The 16,988-nt window shown below is 40.1% G+C and overlaps 1 protein-coding gene and 1 long non-coding RNA gene across 2 annotated transcripts in view; one reads left to right on the top strand and one right to left on the bottom strand.

Annotated features, from left to right (window-relative positions):
• LOC134528602 (uncharacterized) overlaps nt 1–16,235 on the top strand; it is a 72,576-nt gene extending 56,341 nt beyond the window's left edge. The window contains exon 4 of the mRNA XM_063362354.1: nt 16,083–16,235. Within this exon, the coding sequence (XP_063218424.1) occupies nt 16,083–16,235 (153 nt within the window). The remainder of the gene's footprint in view (nt 1–16,082) is intronic.
• Nucleotides 1–16,988, bottom strand: part of LOC134530465 (uncharacterized) — a 226,649-nt gene that overhangs the window by 164,145 nt on the left and 45,516 nt on the right. The window lies entirely within an intron of this gene.

Here is a 16,988-nt window from a genome sequence, read left to right as displayed (position 1 = left end):
ATGAAACATGAATTAAATAATAAAATGATGCGCCAATCCAATTTTCTTAAGAAATATTCAGTGTTATCTCGAAAAACGTATTTCATATATGCAAAAAATAACCATAGCAATGTGTTGCACAAAGTTACAACATGTTTCATGTCGTATTACAAACTATTTCTTGGCAACTAGTTTCCAAAGGAATCTTTTGTAAAAGTACAGTCTGCCGTAGACTGAACTCGTGTTTGAACTAGTGACGGGTCAGATCCCAATTTTCTCGAATCCAAATCTCGAATTCGAATGCCTGAGAGTACCTCGAATGTACCCTTGAATCTGAATCTATGTTTCAAGGGTCAAAAATAAAATAACGCAAAATAAATGAAAAAATATTAACTACGCTGTTGAAACATTCTACCCTTTAAAATGGTTGGTTCACAAGCTACGTTTCCAGAATCATTACATATTGTAATTTTATTTACGTGATTAATGTTAAAAGTATAATATCTTAGGAAATGGTAACGTGATAGGTATGAAGAAAAAAAATTGAATAAGTACAATTCAGAAGTTTTCAATGCTGAATTTTTTTAATTTACTTCATTTTCTTTAATTTTTTCTTGAATCTCTTTCCTCAAATATCGGATCCTTCGGATAGTAAGGATTTTGTAGTATTTGAGGATTTCATTGGTCCATCCCTAGTTTAAATATTTGGTTAAACTACGAAGACTATTCGTGTTGATTCATATTTAAAGTGAGTAGATGTCCGTAAAATTACGAAGTTCTTCGATCATTTGTAACTAGCAGTTTTCGTAAATTTACAGAGAAGTATTTTAACAGCGTGCTAGGACAAAGTTCGTTGGACATCAAGGATTAGTCCCGTAACAAAAAAAAAGGGTGTGTGTGTGTGTGGGGGGGGGGGGGGGGGGATGATGCGTTCACGAAACAGCACGACTGATGCGAATGAAAACTGAATAATTATTCGATGGAAATTGAATTCGGAGGCAATTTCGGGTTGATCGTACGTTCTGCCCCGTCACTGGCTTGGCACGAAATTGTAAGTGAATTACCATGCACTGAATGGAATCAAATTAAAGTCCATGGACGAGTCTGCTTAGTGTGTAACTTATTTAAGGTTTTTAAAAAAAAGGCAACACTTTACATCTATTTTAGGGTGAATCAAAAACAAAGCTGATCAAAGACTCCATACTATACAGAAAATATATATGATTAAGTGAACAAATAAAAAATATAAAAAATATGTATCTGATAAATGCATGAACATAATCGAGTCAAGAGAGCAGATTTTTTTTTACATAACTGAAATGCTTAATGTTATTTTTGGAAATGGCGAACAGGCGTATGTTTTCTTTTCGTCGCTAAAACTGTGCTTGTATAAAATAGGGGGGACAAAATTGTAAATAAAAATTATATATTTTCTCATCCTCGTGTGCAAGGGACGCATCCTACGCTGCGTTCTGTAGGGTCGAACTACCGTTTGATCGTTGTGAGGATCTGGTCCTAAAGATCCTTAACTGTTATTTTTCTTTCGCCTGAAACAACGCAGACTAACGTCAAACGGGCGCGCACCTTCGATGCACAGGTCTGACGATAACTGCTGTATCTTCGTCGGGAGTTTAAAGTTTTCCCCCGGGTGGAAAAGTTTTGTCGGCTCGAAAAAGGAGGGGCGCGGGAACTTTTCACCCCGCCACGCAAGCACTTACTGCGAGCCTCATCAACCAACTCGACAGCAAAAATATTAATTACCCCTCGGAGGAAACAAAACAACAAGAGTCGCGGCGCTGGGAGGCAGAGATGAAGTTTTCCCCTTCTTCAGCGGCGGTACCTGTTCCGAGCTACCGACTGTCGGCTCAGCAGAACTAATTACGCTCTCGAGAGGGAAGAAACTCAACAAAGTTGCAACAGAGTTGGAAGACACCCGCAGTACAATTTTAACTTAATTCAGGCGCACGCCCACACAGAACATTTTAATTGTACGTTCACAAAAGATCTCTCTGGAAACCAGTTGCCAGGAAAATAATTTGTAATACTTACTAAAAAAGAAAAACAATAATAATTGTAAAATTTGTAAAAAAAAAAACATTACTATGGTTATTTTTGCATTCGAGAAATACGTTTTTGTAAGTAATTCTGAATATTTCTTGATGCGATTACGAAAATTGTTGCAAAATTTTATATATTTCAATTATACAAGCATAAAAATGTAAAAGAATACAGAATGGTCTAAAATTGGACATAATTTTGTTTTATAATGCTTATTAATGTGCGCAGTTGATATGGACAGAAAATCAGGAAAATGTTTACAAACACCTTTTAACTAATGTTGTAACTGGGACAACACAAAGCTTAAATTTCCTGGGCAAGAAACCGAACCCAGGATTACAGCGAAAATTTTTTGAAGCGATAAAGTTGCTTACATCATTATTTCAGTTCCATTTACAAAAAAAAAAAAATAGTGTATACCAGACGCTTGCTGCAAATAGTCCGAAACGCATATTTATTTTTACCAGAAACCACCACAGAGATACATTCCTGTCAAAAGCATGGAAAATATACACAAGTTGATATTATACACTTAAAAAAGGAAAAAAAATCATCTCTAGCTCTGCAAATCTCTCACAAATAAAGTACCACGGATTTTTTTTTTGTACGTACAATTCAGTTGCATGAAGAGGCCCGCCCATAATTGCGGCCAAAAAAAAGCGTGCAAGTATATTTTAAAATCCTACCTCTAGTGCCAAACTAATGACCATTATTCTGTGCTTCGTATGGCATTTCATAAATATTAAATTCACGCCGCTTATCAGAATCTTTAAAACGCATAAAAAGTGCTTTGAATAGCTACCAGCTAAGTGGCTTTGTGCAAATGTTTTCACCATATATCCACTACACTTTATAATGAATGAACACTTTCGTGACTTTTTATCGCTATCAGATAATACTTAGTAAAAATCTAAATTTGAGACGAGACATAAAAAATCAATTGAGATGTAGGAATTAAATCACAACTAGGACACCATTGTTATGGGAGCTTCGGGTGTTAAGTCGACCCTGATAACTAGGGACAGGCATTTTTCGCGAATAAATCTGAACGCCTATTAGACTGCAACAATTTATACTCACGCCAGTGGTTTATTCCTTGTGATTGGCGGACGTCTGCGAGAGAAGTCGTTGCCTTATTTGACCGAGCCATTCAGGACGTGTTTGCTTCCGCACTGAATCACTGTGATTGGTGTTGTAACAATCGATATTGACCTGAAAGAAACTCACCCAATCACGAGACACAGACGATGCTGCAGTGTTTTAACTTTCAGCTATTCTTGGAATCTTTTCGCGGAATATGCATGTCCATACTGATGACGCAACACTTCAAAAGGGGGTGCGAGGCCATTCCAAAAAGGAGGTTTGAGGGATATATTAAACGGCGACGCCAGCCTTGAGGCAGTGAACTGAAGAGGGCGAGTGACCCTTTGGTGAGCGATGGCGGGCGACGAGCGAAGGGCTTCGTGTGCGGAGACTGGTGCATCGGGGACTGTGTTGTGTGTGCGGCGGACGAGTGAGTGGTGCGAGGCGGTGAGCAGGGATCGAGGTGCGCAGCAAGAGACGAGCAGTAGGGAGAACCACTGTCGAGCCGATTTTCAGTAGGCTGCGGACTAAATTAAAGAGTGATTAATTGTGTACAGACATTTTTAAGTGTTGCAATTTAATCAACAGTGTTAATAGTAGTTAATAATTAAAACTTTACTTAATTTGTTGGGCTAGCCTTTTCGAACCCGTTTTCCTCACTCGTAACAATATTTTCGTAATATTTCAGGAATTGCCAGGAACTCGCATTAAATGCTAAAATACCGCCCCTTCCGTTTTTCAATACGGTACTGACACCACTATACAGCAGAACTAGCTGAGGTGTTCGACTCCGCACGGGTGGATAAATAATTTTAATAGATCAAGTTTTCTTTTAAGAATCACTGTTAAAAGATTTGATATCTATATTAATTTCAAGTACAACAATTTTTTTTTTTATATTTGGCCTTCGAAGTCATTTTTAAAACCAATAATACTGTGTCGAAATAATGGAAAGATAATTTTAAAAATACTGTACAAGACACGAAATTTATGTTCACTCACGAGTTATATAGATATATATATATAAATAAGTAAATATATGAAAGGATATTTCTAACGCACGTTTGCTTCACGTGGTAGCGCTACATGGTTATTTTGTTATATCTTGTAAGTCAAAGTGCAATCATTTTTATCGTGTTTTTTCCCCTTCTGGTTTTGGTTAAAAAATATTGCGATATCTTACGGAGCCACAATTTTTTTTTGATAGAACATAGCCCATGTCTATCTGGAATAACGTAGACTCGAAGAATTTCTTCAAATAAATCAAGTAGTTTTTGAGTTTACTTCTCACAAACAAACAAACAAACAAACAAAAACGCGCGCACGCACTGTCTCTCTCTTGTAGTATCGGCATAGATAGCAGTGTAACTACCGTAAATGCCGCATTGGTGTTCATCATCGTGCGGCGTATTGCGAACGTTATTTAAGTCCCTCTCGGCGCAGCATCAAGCGAGCAGCGAGAGTTCGGAGTCGGGGAAATCTCTTCCCTCGAGTTTTCTGAAACGGTCGGTAGGAAGTCTCCCGTCGCTGGCGGAGGGCCCCGCAAAAGGGGAGAGAGGGGCGCGGGATTATCGCCGAGTCTATTTGCAAAACTGGGGGAGGACGGTTTATTTGCGAAGACGTCTCTCCGTCGCGGCCCATTTGTCGGGCATTAAGGCAGTTGCTAATTAATTGCCCCCGAGTCGTTCTCGGCGCTCCCCGTAGCGGCATACTGCAGCCCGCCAATGGCAAGAAGGGGGTGCGGTCTGGCGGGCGGGTGGAAGAGGGTGGAAGAGGGTGGGGTGGGAGGGGCGGTGGAGTGACGGTCCGGGAAGATGGGGGAATCAGAAATTTCGCGTTGGATCAAAGAGAACTCGTCGTTCCGAGAAAGTTTCTGCAAGTAGTCCGAAAGTCTTACGTCTGCGCTGCGTGCTTTTGGCTCAAGACTTTGTGGTACCGAAAGTAATCTGCGTCCAAACGGCATGCTGTTACACACACACACACACACACACACACACACACAAAGAGAGAGTTGAAAATTACAGTAAATTTACGTACTTTTAAACGAAGAACTCAACTCAAATAAACAAAGAGTTCCTCGTAATTCCAAATAACTGAATCTTCGTGGCAACCACGCCGTAATATTCGACTTCCGAGTTGTACGTTTAGTTCTGAACAATTGTAAACACACACACACGTGAACAAAATAAGAGTGTTATTACTGCAGACTTAATCCCGTTCTGGAAATGTTTGTGTTAATGCACCAATAATATTCTTTTGAAATCATGCTCAAAGAAAGTGAACTCGGTGTCCGTAAATATACGAAGACAGCCGTAAATTGACGAAGATCCCTGGATAGTTTGTAACCAGCGTTCTTCGTAAATTGAAGCTGAAAATTGTTAACAGTGCACACACACACACAAGGAAGTTAGCAGTAAGTTCTAACTACTTGTATTGTGGGTTGAAGCTACGTTAATAAAAATGTGTCCTACGTTTAGGGCAGATACAGTGCGCGTAATTAAGGTGCCCGCCCATTCAGGGTTTAATTTGTGTCAGTGAGGCGGGAAGATAAGAGCGACGCTCGCCGGTTCTTCTAGCGCGGTATCGCCTCTAAGCGCAGTCTTCTCGCCGCGCACGGGGCAACAGTGAGTTTCGAGTGGTAACCACGACATTACATGGCATATAAATGAAGATAAAGCTGTAAAGGAATTCCCGTAAGTGCTTTCAAGAATATGTGCCGGATTTTTAATGTCTAAAACATGCGTTTTAGCCATTTTCACTCTTCTAAGAACACTGTTTTAAAAACTAAACACGGAAACAGAACTACTGATTCGCCCTCAGCGTATTCTTAAATTTATGATTTCGACAGCCAAGAAAAATAAAATGATTTTTTGTGATAGAAATGCAAACCATATCATGAAGTAGCCAGTGGCATTGCAGTTAAACCTAAAAAGATTCAGTTATACAAAAAAGTAAATTATCCTTCTTTGTACAACCCAAAAACGTTAAAAAAGTAACTTTGGCAACTAATTATGCAAAAAGTACACGCTGTATATATTTTTTTTCATTCCGTGAAAGTTAAACAATTGAAGAAGTCTAAAAGTTGATTAGTGATTATTATAAATATAAAATCATGGTCTGAAATGGGAGGCACCCCCTTAACCACTAAAATAAGTATCATGCAATATCGCAACACACGACTTGTCGCGCCGCGTGTCGTTGGCGCGCCAACTGGAGATGGGGGATTGGGGGGAGGGGGGGTGGTGCTAAGTGCAGGGGTTAGGAAGAGGGTGGCGAGCAGCAGGATACTTCGTAAAGTCGCCGCCCAGCTCCGAGCAAGAACAACACGCTATTTCCGCCGTAGCGCGTTTACGCTCCAGCCGAACGGCGCCCTTTAAGCGTTTCCAAGAATCTGTGCCGGTTGTTCTATGCGCAAAAAATTACCCTGAAAACACGCCAATTAGCCAATTTAACTCGTCAAAAAATACTGTTTAAAAACTTAGTCCGGAAACCGAACTACTTTTCAGTCCATAGCGAATTCTTAAATGAATTTTCGTGAACAGACCCCACTCAAATATCTTGAATAGTTTTCAAATCCAGTTGTTTTTTTGTTTTGTTTTTTTCAGAAGCTCTGCGCACCGTATGTGTACCCGGGTAGGCCTGTCTCGTTCGCCATGTAGATTTTTTTTTTTTTAATTTTTCTCGCCGTAAATATTATTTAAGGGCTATTTCTGAAATTTTAACACGATTAGCCTACTCGCTTGCATTTGTTTTTATGTCACTATTATTTTCAAACAGATACTCTTCATTTAGTGTAATATAATGGCTGTAAAATTCGCGAAGAGATAATAATTACAATATTATGCGTAGACTTTATACACCCTCTTTACTATACTAAGTTAATATATGTTGAATGTTATAAGAATTTCAGAAAGACCCCTTAAATATAAGTAGGAATGATGGTGATAAAATAAAATTTAAAAAAAATCTACTTGGCGTGTGAAGTCGAGCTTTAAGAAAACATCACCCTAAATTAAATTGCATAAAAAATAACACTACAAACAATAAATCACACAAACACTATGAAATTCACACATATTTCAATCCTAATTAATTCCCTGGCGGGTTATGCATTTCAGTGACATGTATCTCGTTACCCTGGCGATCTGTATGTCTACCCCGCTGGGATGGTTTCCTATAATAAAGGACGATACCTCCCCTAACATCCCTGCTCTGTATTGTGGTGTGTTACCGTTTATCATGACTAGGGACACCTGTATTTCGCGATTTCATTTCATGTCAAGGTATTTCACAAAACACTGTAGTTTTTTCTAAGAGTCATGACAAATTGTGAGGGTGCAGCAGTACGGTGACCACATTCTCATTGGCCCCGTCAAGAGCGGGAAGACACCTCTCACCGACCTCAGCCAATAACCACAGGAGAAAAGCTACAGTATTTTGTGAAATACCTTGACACGAAATGTATTCGCGAAATACAGGTGTCCCTACACATGACTAGAGATCGGACAGTTTCGCGGATTCATTTCGCGATAGGTTAGAATCCAAACTCATTTACATTTGTTGATTCAGCGATTGAACCACAGTTTACCTGAATGAGAGCCAGTGAAACACCCTCAACAAAAGAAGTATCGAATCACAAGCATCCCAGTTAACAGGTGTCACGACTCAGTAGCCAACGAGTAGATGTAATTATCACAATTACATATAGAGGATCGTGAAATCTACCTAAGAGGTAAGTGAAAACGCGAATTTGTTTCAGTCCACGCCATCTTCGATTTTTTTCCCTTGTCATAATTTTTATTTTAGTTTCTTGTCTTCATAATTATTTTATTTCCTGTAAATCTATCACAACAGCTCTCTTGAGTAATATCCTTCGTCTTAAAATCACTCCACAGATATTTACTAAATATAACCTAAAAACGATAAAAGGTTCCGCAAATGTTCATAATTACCTATATATCCACTAGCGCCAATTTTCACAGCTCGCAAATTACAACTAAATATTTGGTGTAGAAAATACTGATTCAACAACCTAATTCAAGAAAATAAATTCACAGGAAATTCCCTTAATTAAAAACAATAACCAACCCGGCGAGTAATACCGAGTCTTGGGTCGAATTTATAAACTAAAATTAAAAAAAAAAAGCTATAAGGCAATAATAAAAGGAGGACGCCAAAATTCTAAAATTCCTTCGAGTACCCGTTTATAAACGCACGAAAAAAACGCAGCGTAAGCATCGGCCAACATTTAACTTCATGCATTTCCGCCTTCCGTATTTGAAGTGCAGTGTCACCAAATGTTTTAAAGACACGGATGTAATGTGCATGAAATCCCACGATGTTGTTTTTATTATAAACATCGTTTTTTCACTTGCTAAAATTTCGCACAGTAAAAGCAAAGATCACCTTTAAATTCAAATTATTGGCCATTTCATATGTTTTTTTTTCTTCATATAAACATTAACTATACTTAGAGAGACGTCCAAGCAAAGACATTAGTTTTCTACTGTTTTACAATTTCAAGTTGTAGTGACTTGATGTAAGTTTTTGGACATACGCCATTGCTAAGAACTTTTTCTGTTGAAGAAAAACTAAAAAAATAAAATAAATAAATAAATAAAAATACCCAAAAAAGACAAAAAACACACAAAAATAAGCAAACAATTGCTGTTGTCAACAAGGATATGAACACCACAAAATATTCCGTAACAGGAATATGGTCAACAAACAAAGAAAAATGTACTAAGAGAACGAAAAAAAAAAAAAAAAAAAACCACAAATGATGACAACACAAAAATATTGAACCCAAAATAATTCAGCACAACAGTTGAAACGAGACAAAAACATGACAAAACGAAAAGATAAACGAACACAATAGTTTTACCAAAACAGAAACAAGCGACGTTTCGGGAACTGCTATCTGCTCCCGTCCTCAGGCAGAGACGCACATGGCACGAAAACACAGGTGCGACTGAGAAGGGGCTGCCGCCGTTTCCTCATATGCTCGGCCGGGAGCGTGTGACAGCGATACCGGGAACTATTACGTTCCCATAACTCGCTATGTGGGTGCCAATATAAATAGTGCGACCCCGTCACTTTGTTCGAATCATTGGAAACGACGGCGGGGCGCGAAGTGTGCGATTTTGGAAAATGAGGGTATTTATCAGAGAAAGGGCTACATCTTGCTCAGCCAATGGCAGACGAGCTGTCTCCCCATTGGCTGTGCACCATGGAGTTAAAGCGAATTAGTTATGGTAGGTTGAGTATTGGCTATTGTTTTGTGCTGCAGGGATGTTTCTCTCTTTATCAAAGGGATCCACATATATTTTAGTTCAATGCTCTGCTGGCTGAAAATATTTTTATTGCTAATAATGAAGGCTGATTCTTTGATTTTCCTTTTTATTTTATCGGATTCCTGTATGAGTGGTGTGGAGTCTTCCCAGAGAATTTTGTGGCTATTTTCCCATGTATGTTCAGCAAGTCTGGATTTTAGGGTTTCACCCTTCTTGCAGTTGTTTTTGTGTTCTTTGATTCGGGTGGATAGAGCTCTGCCAGTTTCACCTATGTACATGTGGCCACATTCTCAGGGGAGCTGATACACACAGTTGTGAGTTTGTAATTTTTCTGTGGCTGGTTTCACCTTGGTAACAATACTTTTAATAGTAGATTTAGAACGGAATACTGTTTGAAGTCCATATTTCTTTCCCAGGCGTCTTATTTTTACTGAAAGCCCTTGAACAAACGGAATGACTAGGGTTCCTGCAGGTTTCTCAGTTTCTGTGGATTTGAGTGTTTTGTTGGGTTTCATATGCTGTTTGATGGTGTTGACAGGGTAACCATTGGCTATGAGTTCTTTTTTTATATGATTGTGTTTAACCGCAATATATTTCTCATCAGAACAAATAATCTCAGCTCGGTTGGTTAGTGTGTGAATTATGCCAGTTATTGTTATTTTGGTATGGTTGGATGCAAAATTAAGGTATTGGCCTGTGTGCGTAGGTTTCCTGTATACTTTAGTTTCCAGGCTGTTGTTTTTTCTGCTGACTAGTACATCCAGGAAACGAATGCTACCTTTGGTTTCTTTTTCATATGTGAATTTTATTGATGGCCTCAGAGAGTTGAGGTGGTTCACAAATTCCTCCAAAGTTTCAGGTCCATGTTGCCAGACAGTGAAGGTGTCATCCACATAACGGAGCCAGATTTTAGGAGGGCTATTACTTTTGCTAAGTGCTTCTTGCTCAAAGTTTTCCATAAATATATTGGCCATAAATGGTGAAAGAGAAGAGCCCATTGCCATGCCATCGGTCTGTTTGTAGAAAATATCCTTGAACTGGAAATATGTTGTGGTGACACAGAGGGTAATCATTTCCATGATGGATGGGATTGGTATTATAGTTCTGTCCTTTAGGGTTGGATCAGCTTCCAATTTGGCCTTGACAATGCTGAGTGTTTCGGCTACTGGCACATTAGTGAAGAGGCTTTGGACATCAAAACTCACCAGGGTATCGTTGTTTTCTATTTTCAGTGTTTTGACTATAGAAATAAAATGATTAGAATCTTTGACAAATGTATCTGTCTGTCCTGCTAGTGGCTCAACAATTTTCAGGAGATATTTTGATAGTTTCTAGCATGGGGAATTACAACAACTGATGATCGGGCGCAGAGGCATGTCGGGTTTATGAATCTTTGGAAGACCGTAAATGTGGGGTACTTTCCAGCCCCTTCTCAGTCGCACCTGTGTTTCCGTACCATGTGCGTCTCTGCCTGAGGACGGGAGCAGATAGCAGTTCCCGAAACGTCGCTTGTTTCTGTTTTTGGTAAAACTATTGTGTTCGTTTGTCTTTTCGTTTTGTCGTGTTTTTGTCTCGTTTCAACTGTTGTGCTGAATTATTTTGGGTTCAATATTTTTGTGTTGTCATCATTTGTGGTTTTTTTTTCGTTCTCTTAGTACATTTTTCTTTGTTTGTTGACCATATTCCTGTTACGGAATATTTTAAGGTGTTCATATCCTTGTTGACAGCAGCAATTGTTTGCTTATTTTTGTGTGTTTTTTTTTGTCTTTTTTGTGTATTTTTATTTATTTATTTATTTTAGTTTTTAGTTTTTCTTCAACAGAAAAAGTTCTTAGCAATGGTGTATGTCCAAAAACTTACATCAAGTCATGCACTCCCATTGCACAAATATTTTAAAGATAACTTCAAGTTGTAGTATTGGTGACGTCTAACGATCCTCGACTTCAATGAAAGACCGTTATTTCCTATCGTTGGCTGCGTGTTGTGTTGTTTAGACGTTGCGTCCCTTGCGTAGTATAAGGATTGAATTTGAAATTGACCGACAAACTTAAGCTGCATATTTGTCACGACAAAATAAGCTGAAAACATATGTCCGACTCATGGTCTATACTGCTTCCCAGGGCTGGTATACGACTCTGAAGTTAGAGCTAAATTACAATTTCATTGTAAATAATAGAGAAAGCATTTAAGATAGAAAAGTAAGCAATTTGGATTGTATTTATTTGAACGAAGTTCTACAACCACCGCGAATTTTGTCGCTGTAACAAAATTATTTCACTGGAATAATTGTGCGTAAAACCATTATTTTTCACATTTTTTTTGGCGTGTTACTAACCCAAATTACATATTTCAATTAAATAATTCTTCGACAGCGAAAAATTTCACGGTAGTTGTAGAAATCTATTCCGTTAAACATAATCCACATGCTGTGTGCTCTATCTTAACTACTTTCTCTATTAAAATAGAAATGCAGTTCAGCCCCAACTTCAAAGACGCGAAACAGCCTTTGGAAGCACTTAACTCCATAAGCCAAAAATTAATTTTCAACTTATAATGTCGTGATGAACCAGCAGCCAAAAATTTGTCTGCCGAATTCATACTCGTCCTGTATAAACCCGGTCCTGCGCTGTACGAAGCACGCTGGTTGCAAATTATCTAGAGATCTTCGTTAATTTACGGTTAACTTCGTAAATTAACGGGTAACTTGCTAAGTCAACAGCAAGAACAAACACCCTTGCCTGTTTGCCGTTTTTTACGGTGGAGCACGGAAATTGGAAGTTGGAATCCTGCGTAGTTTTTTACGGAGATTCAGTCGTCTGAAATTCACTAAGAAATCGTCGTTTATTTCAGGGAAATTTCTTCGTTGAAAATTTTGGTACGTTTGCTTTGATTTGTAAGAGCGTGGGGCCCGAGGAGCGAGCTGCGAAGCGTGGGGCGCGGTCAGAAGGAGGGTGCGGGGGGGAGGGGGGGAGCGCCTCGCCGTCGGTCGATACGCGGCGTCGCGAGGCGCCGGTAATTGCGTTAGCGGGCGCCGCGTAAACACATGGCGCGTGGCACCCTGGCGGCGGGGCACCGCGACGCCTTGGAGGGAACTCCCGGAGGCGTCCGTCGACGATACTTGCCGCTGCACCTGCAGGAGCAGGCACTTCTCGCGAGGAAAATAAAAATAAAAAATTCTGAACGCCCATCAAACCGCAATAACCCGCACTTGTGACTGTGCCGGCCGTCTGCGAGAGAAGCCAATGTGTTTTGTTTTTTTTTGACGTGACAACGTCTAATAAATCGATGAACGCCGGCTGCACGCACGAAAAAGTGTCCCGTTACGCACATTGTCCCGTTACGCTGTGTCCCGTTACGCTCATTTTATATTTCTCTTCGCTAACCTGAACCTCCTAGCATTGCGACCGAGTCCGTGGCGTAATTCTGTTTTCATGCATTTCAATGTAACATTTTCACTGCTCTTTGCTAACCCGTTCCTCCTAACATTGCTGCAGAGTCCGTGGCGCAAACATATTATTTTCCTTCACATCATCCTTGAAACACTCCCATTCGTTTCCTACTTTTCCTATCATCGTCATATCCTTAACAAAATAACACAGATTGGAAGAAGTTAAATAGCAAACATGTATAAAAGTTATAGTTAAAATAATCTGTTCGTTAAAGTAATAAACATATTTGAATTAATGAGTGCAAATAAAAGTAAATTTATCAATTAAATTGTACATTTCATTTCACTCTTTCTTTGTATCCATAAAAAATTGTGATAATTCAATAAAAATGATTTAATTTTATTCATATTAGTATACAAACATTTCATCAATGTTTTGTTATGACGCTGCCACGTTAAACTATCGTCCGTAAACCGACTTTACAGACAACCAATTTTTTTTTAAGTGAAACTTCTTTGGGCGCGATGGCAGTAAAATTTCAAGGCCGAATTTCGATGCAACCATTTCGGGGAACATTGTTGTGAAACGCATCTGACGCGAAAAGTACGGCGAACAGGTTGCGGACGGTGCAGAAAACGTGTCGGGCCTCGGAGCCTTGAGCGGGTTACAAGTGGCGGCGTGCGGCTCAGGTTGAACCCCGCCATGCTGCAGGGATAGGCGGGTCGCGGCGGTAGGGACCCGTCAGCGCCTGACGCCACACCGACTTGCTGGCATCTGGTAAGGGAGTATTTGGGCAGAGTACAACATTAACGGGGTTTGAGCGTATTTTAAAGTTAATGTTAATTCTATTAATTCATGCTTATTTAGAAAATTGTCTTATTTCTCTCTCTCCACTCTCTTTTATCTCTCTCTCTCTCTCTCTCTGCCTTTTTACCCCGTACGATATACTTACGAGTCGAGGTTTGAATTGCCAAAGAAGTTTCGCTTCTAACACGTGCACTGAGTTACACACGCTCTTTTATTTTTTTTTTTTGACCGGGCCATCTAGTATGCTTTCGCTTCTGAGATGAATTATTGTGATTGGTGTGCTGAGAGTAAATTATGAACCTGAAAAAAACTCGACCAATCACGAAATACAGACGTTGCTACAGTATTTTAAATCGCTGCTATCTCTAAAACTTTTCGCGAAACATAGAGATGGGCCAATGAAATTGTCTTATCTCCAATGTGCTATATCTAGGGACATGTATGTTTCGTGGAAAGATATCAATACTGGGTTTATTTCAGGTGCATGTCTACTATCAGCACACCAATCACAGCAATCCAGCGCGGAAGCAAACACGTCCTCAATGGTCCCGCCAAATCGGGCATTGGCTTCTCTAGCAGACGACCGCCAATCACAAGAGAACAATCGCTAGCACGGGCTTATTGCAGATAACGAGCGCTCAAATAATTTCGCGAAAAACCCATGCCCCCAATGATCTCTGTGGATCTGTGAAATTCGCGTTATCTGGGGACAGCCTAGATTGCAAATGATTGTACACGTTGATGCGTGCTAGTCTGTATTTTGCCTTATTTAATTAATTTTTTTTTTGGTAGCTTACTCTATGCGACTCACGTAAGGAGCGGCTCATATTTATAATTTGAGTTATTTCTAAATTTCTGTATTTGATAGTTATAATTTAGCATATTTTTACTTATGTTATTTAGCGCTGGTACAGTTTATGTGTGTAAATGTATAAACATTTAAGTATTCGTATAGCTTAGTTTTTTTTTATTTAACGTTCACGCAAGTACCAGAGGAGGAGCATAATTATGTAGGTTTATGGCTAGGAAGCCTAGACTTTTGGTCATGTCCGAGCGCGAGTGCATTTCGCTCGAAATTATTTGGTTCGTGAACGAGAATTTTCCGCCAAGTAAGTACTTGCGGAAACGTCACTGCCGTGCATAGCGGACATTTTATTTAACTTCCGTCGACTGAGAGGGAACATTGCCATTTTATGTCAGTGTCCAGAAAAACCCCGTCAGAGGATATAAGGCCCGGACATGTTTTGTAATATTGCATTTGCTCCGCAACATCCTACTTCAGTTATTTTTCAGCGAGTTCGCGAGACGCTATATATATATATATATATATATATATATATATATATAAAGAGAACATTTGTACACAGAATTTAGAGAAATATTTTAGTTTAAGTCATTTGTATTCATGCCGTGCGCATTTAATTTCGGCTGCTCTTTGTGAAATATAATTTGTGCGATGAAGTTTTGATGTGGAAACAGAACGCAGAAGTTGTACTTATTTATGAAAGCCCTAAGTGATGTCGCTCCCTGCTACATTTCAACCGTAACCCGAGTATTGTTTGCAGAATATTTTTTTTTATTTCGGATTTTTGCTATTTTGAATTTTTTTTAATATGTTTTTCCTACTCACAGTAGAGTTTACAACTTGCCATTGGTACAGACCTGCGATATTAGTGTTATTTCCTGGCACCGGAATGCACTCCAAGCACTTGTAAGCAAATAAGTCATTAGCTGCCGCTGAATTTAATTTCAGGTCGAACTGCGTGTGACTGGATTCATCTGAATTTTTTATTACTGTAATGGTTTTTTTTGTCCTTTGAGGTGTGTGTCGAAAAAAATTTAATTCAAATGCATAATGGGTAGCATTAAAGCCTCTCTCCACACAACAAGGCGAATTTTTGCAGGTATCTTGCCATTGAATCACGGACAGATAGCATCACATGTCTAGAGACCGGAAAAATTCGCGGTTTCATTTCACGATACGCTAGAATCCAAACAACTGTACCTTTGTATTGCTTCTGTGATTGGCTTACAGTTTATCTGAAGGACTTTGAGCCAATGGAAAACCTTCAACCAAAAAAAGTATCGAATCACAAGCGTCCCAGTTGACAGGTCTCACGAGTCAGTAGCCAATGGGCAGGTGGCATTTGCCCGAGTACGTAGGGGGTTGTGGAGTCTATCCTAGAGGATATCGAAAGCGCGAATTTTTCCAGTTTCTACACATGTCTAGCCAAAACGTGGTCTCAATTTCCACTGGAAGAGTCGCACTTCTTGTATCTCCCCCTCCTTGTTCTATGCGGGGCTGATCACGGCAACTGCGGCGGCCCTGAGGTGTCAGTCGAACCTCCCACCAACCTCACGGGCTCATTACCGGCAGTTGCCAAAGGGGGGGGGGAGAGAGAGAGAGAGAGAGAGAGAGTGAGAGAAGGGGGACACAAGACGGTCCCAGCTGTCCAGTGGCGCGCGCTCGCAGGAGGTCCCCCTGATGGATGACGCCAGGCGCGGCGAGGCACTGGTGCCCCCGGCTGAAGTCCCACGACGCTTCTCTCCCGCCGCCCTTGATCCTCGTACATCTGCGCACGTCGTGGCCAGGAGGGGGAGAGAGCTTGCCAGACCAATTCCCTGAGCGATAAGCGGGCGGCGAGCGCGAATTTAAAAACCCACGATTGAGAGAGAAGGTGGGGGGAGGGGGGGGGGGAAGTACGGGATGGACACGCCGATTGAAGAAACAGTCTTGGTGCACTTACTCTTTAACTCAAGGCTTCACTTCAAAACTTGTTTGACTCGCGTAATTGCAGGCCTGTAATAACTAGAGCCACGGAATTATTTCGCGCATTCATTTAGTCGCAAGCTAGAATGCAAACCTCCACACTGACGCACTGTGTTCATGATTGGACCGCAGTTATCTGGACACGCCCCTCTGCGACCGTGAGCCAACGATGTCCAGCTAGGAGAAAAGTAAGCGAATACAAGGATAAAAATGTTCTCGCTAAGAAATCAACCAATGGGAAAGTAAACATGGGTCCAGCACACCTATAACTTTGAATTCTATCCTGAGGCCAGAGGAATCCGCGAAATTTCCGGGACTCTAATAATAACTAGAGACTAGAAAAATTCGCGCTTTCGATAACCTCTAGGATAGACTCCACAACCTCCTACATACTCAGGCAAATGCCACCTGCCCATTGGCTACTGACTCGTGACATCTGTCAACTGGGACGCTTGCGATTCGATACTTTTTTGGTTGAAGGTTTTCCATTGGCTCAAAGTCCTTCAGATAAACTGTAAGTTAATCACAGAAGCAATATAAAGGTACAGTTATTTGGATTCTAGCATAACGTGAAATAAATCCGCGAATTTTTCCGTTCTCTAATAATAA

This window comes from Bacillus rossius, chromosome 1 (assembly GCF_032445375.1).
Source record: "Bacillus rossius redtenbacheri isolate Brsri chromosome 1, Brsri_v3, whole genome shotgun sequence".
Lineage (NCBI taxonomy): Eukaryota > Metazoa > Arthropoda > Insecta > Phasmatodea > Bacillidae > Bacillus > Bacillus rossius.
This window is presented reverse-complemented; position numbering and strand designations above follow the sequence as displayed.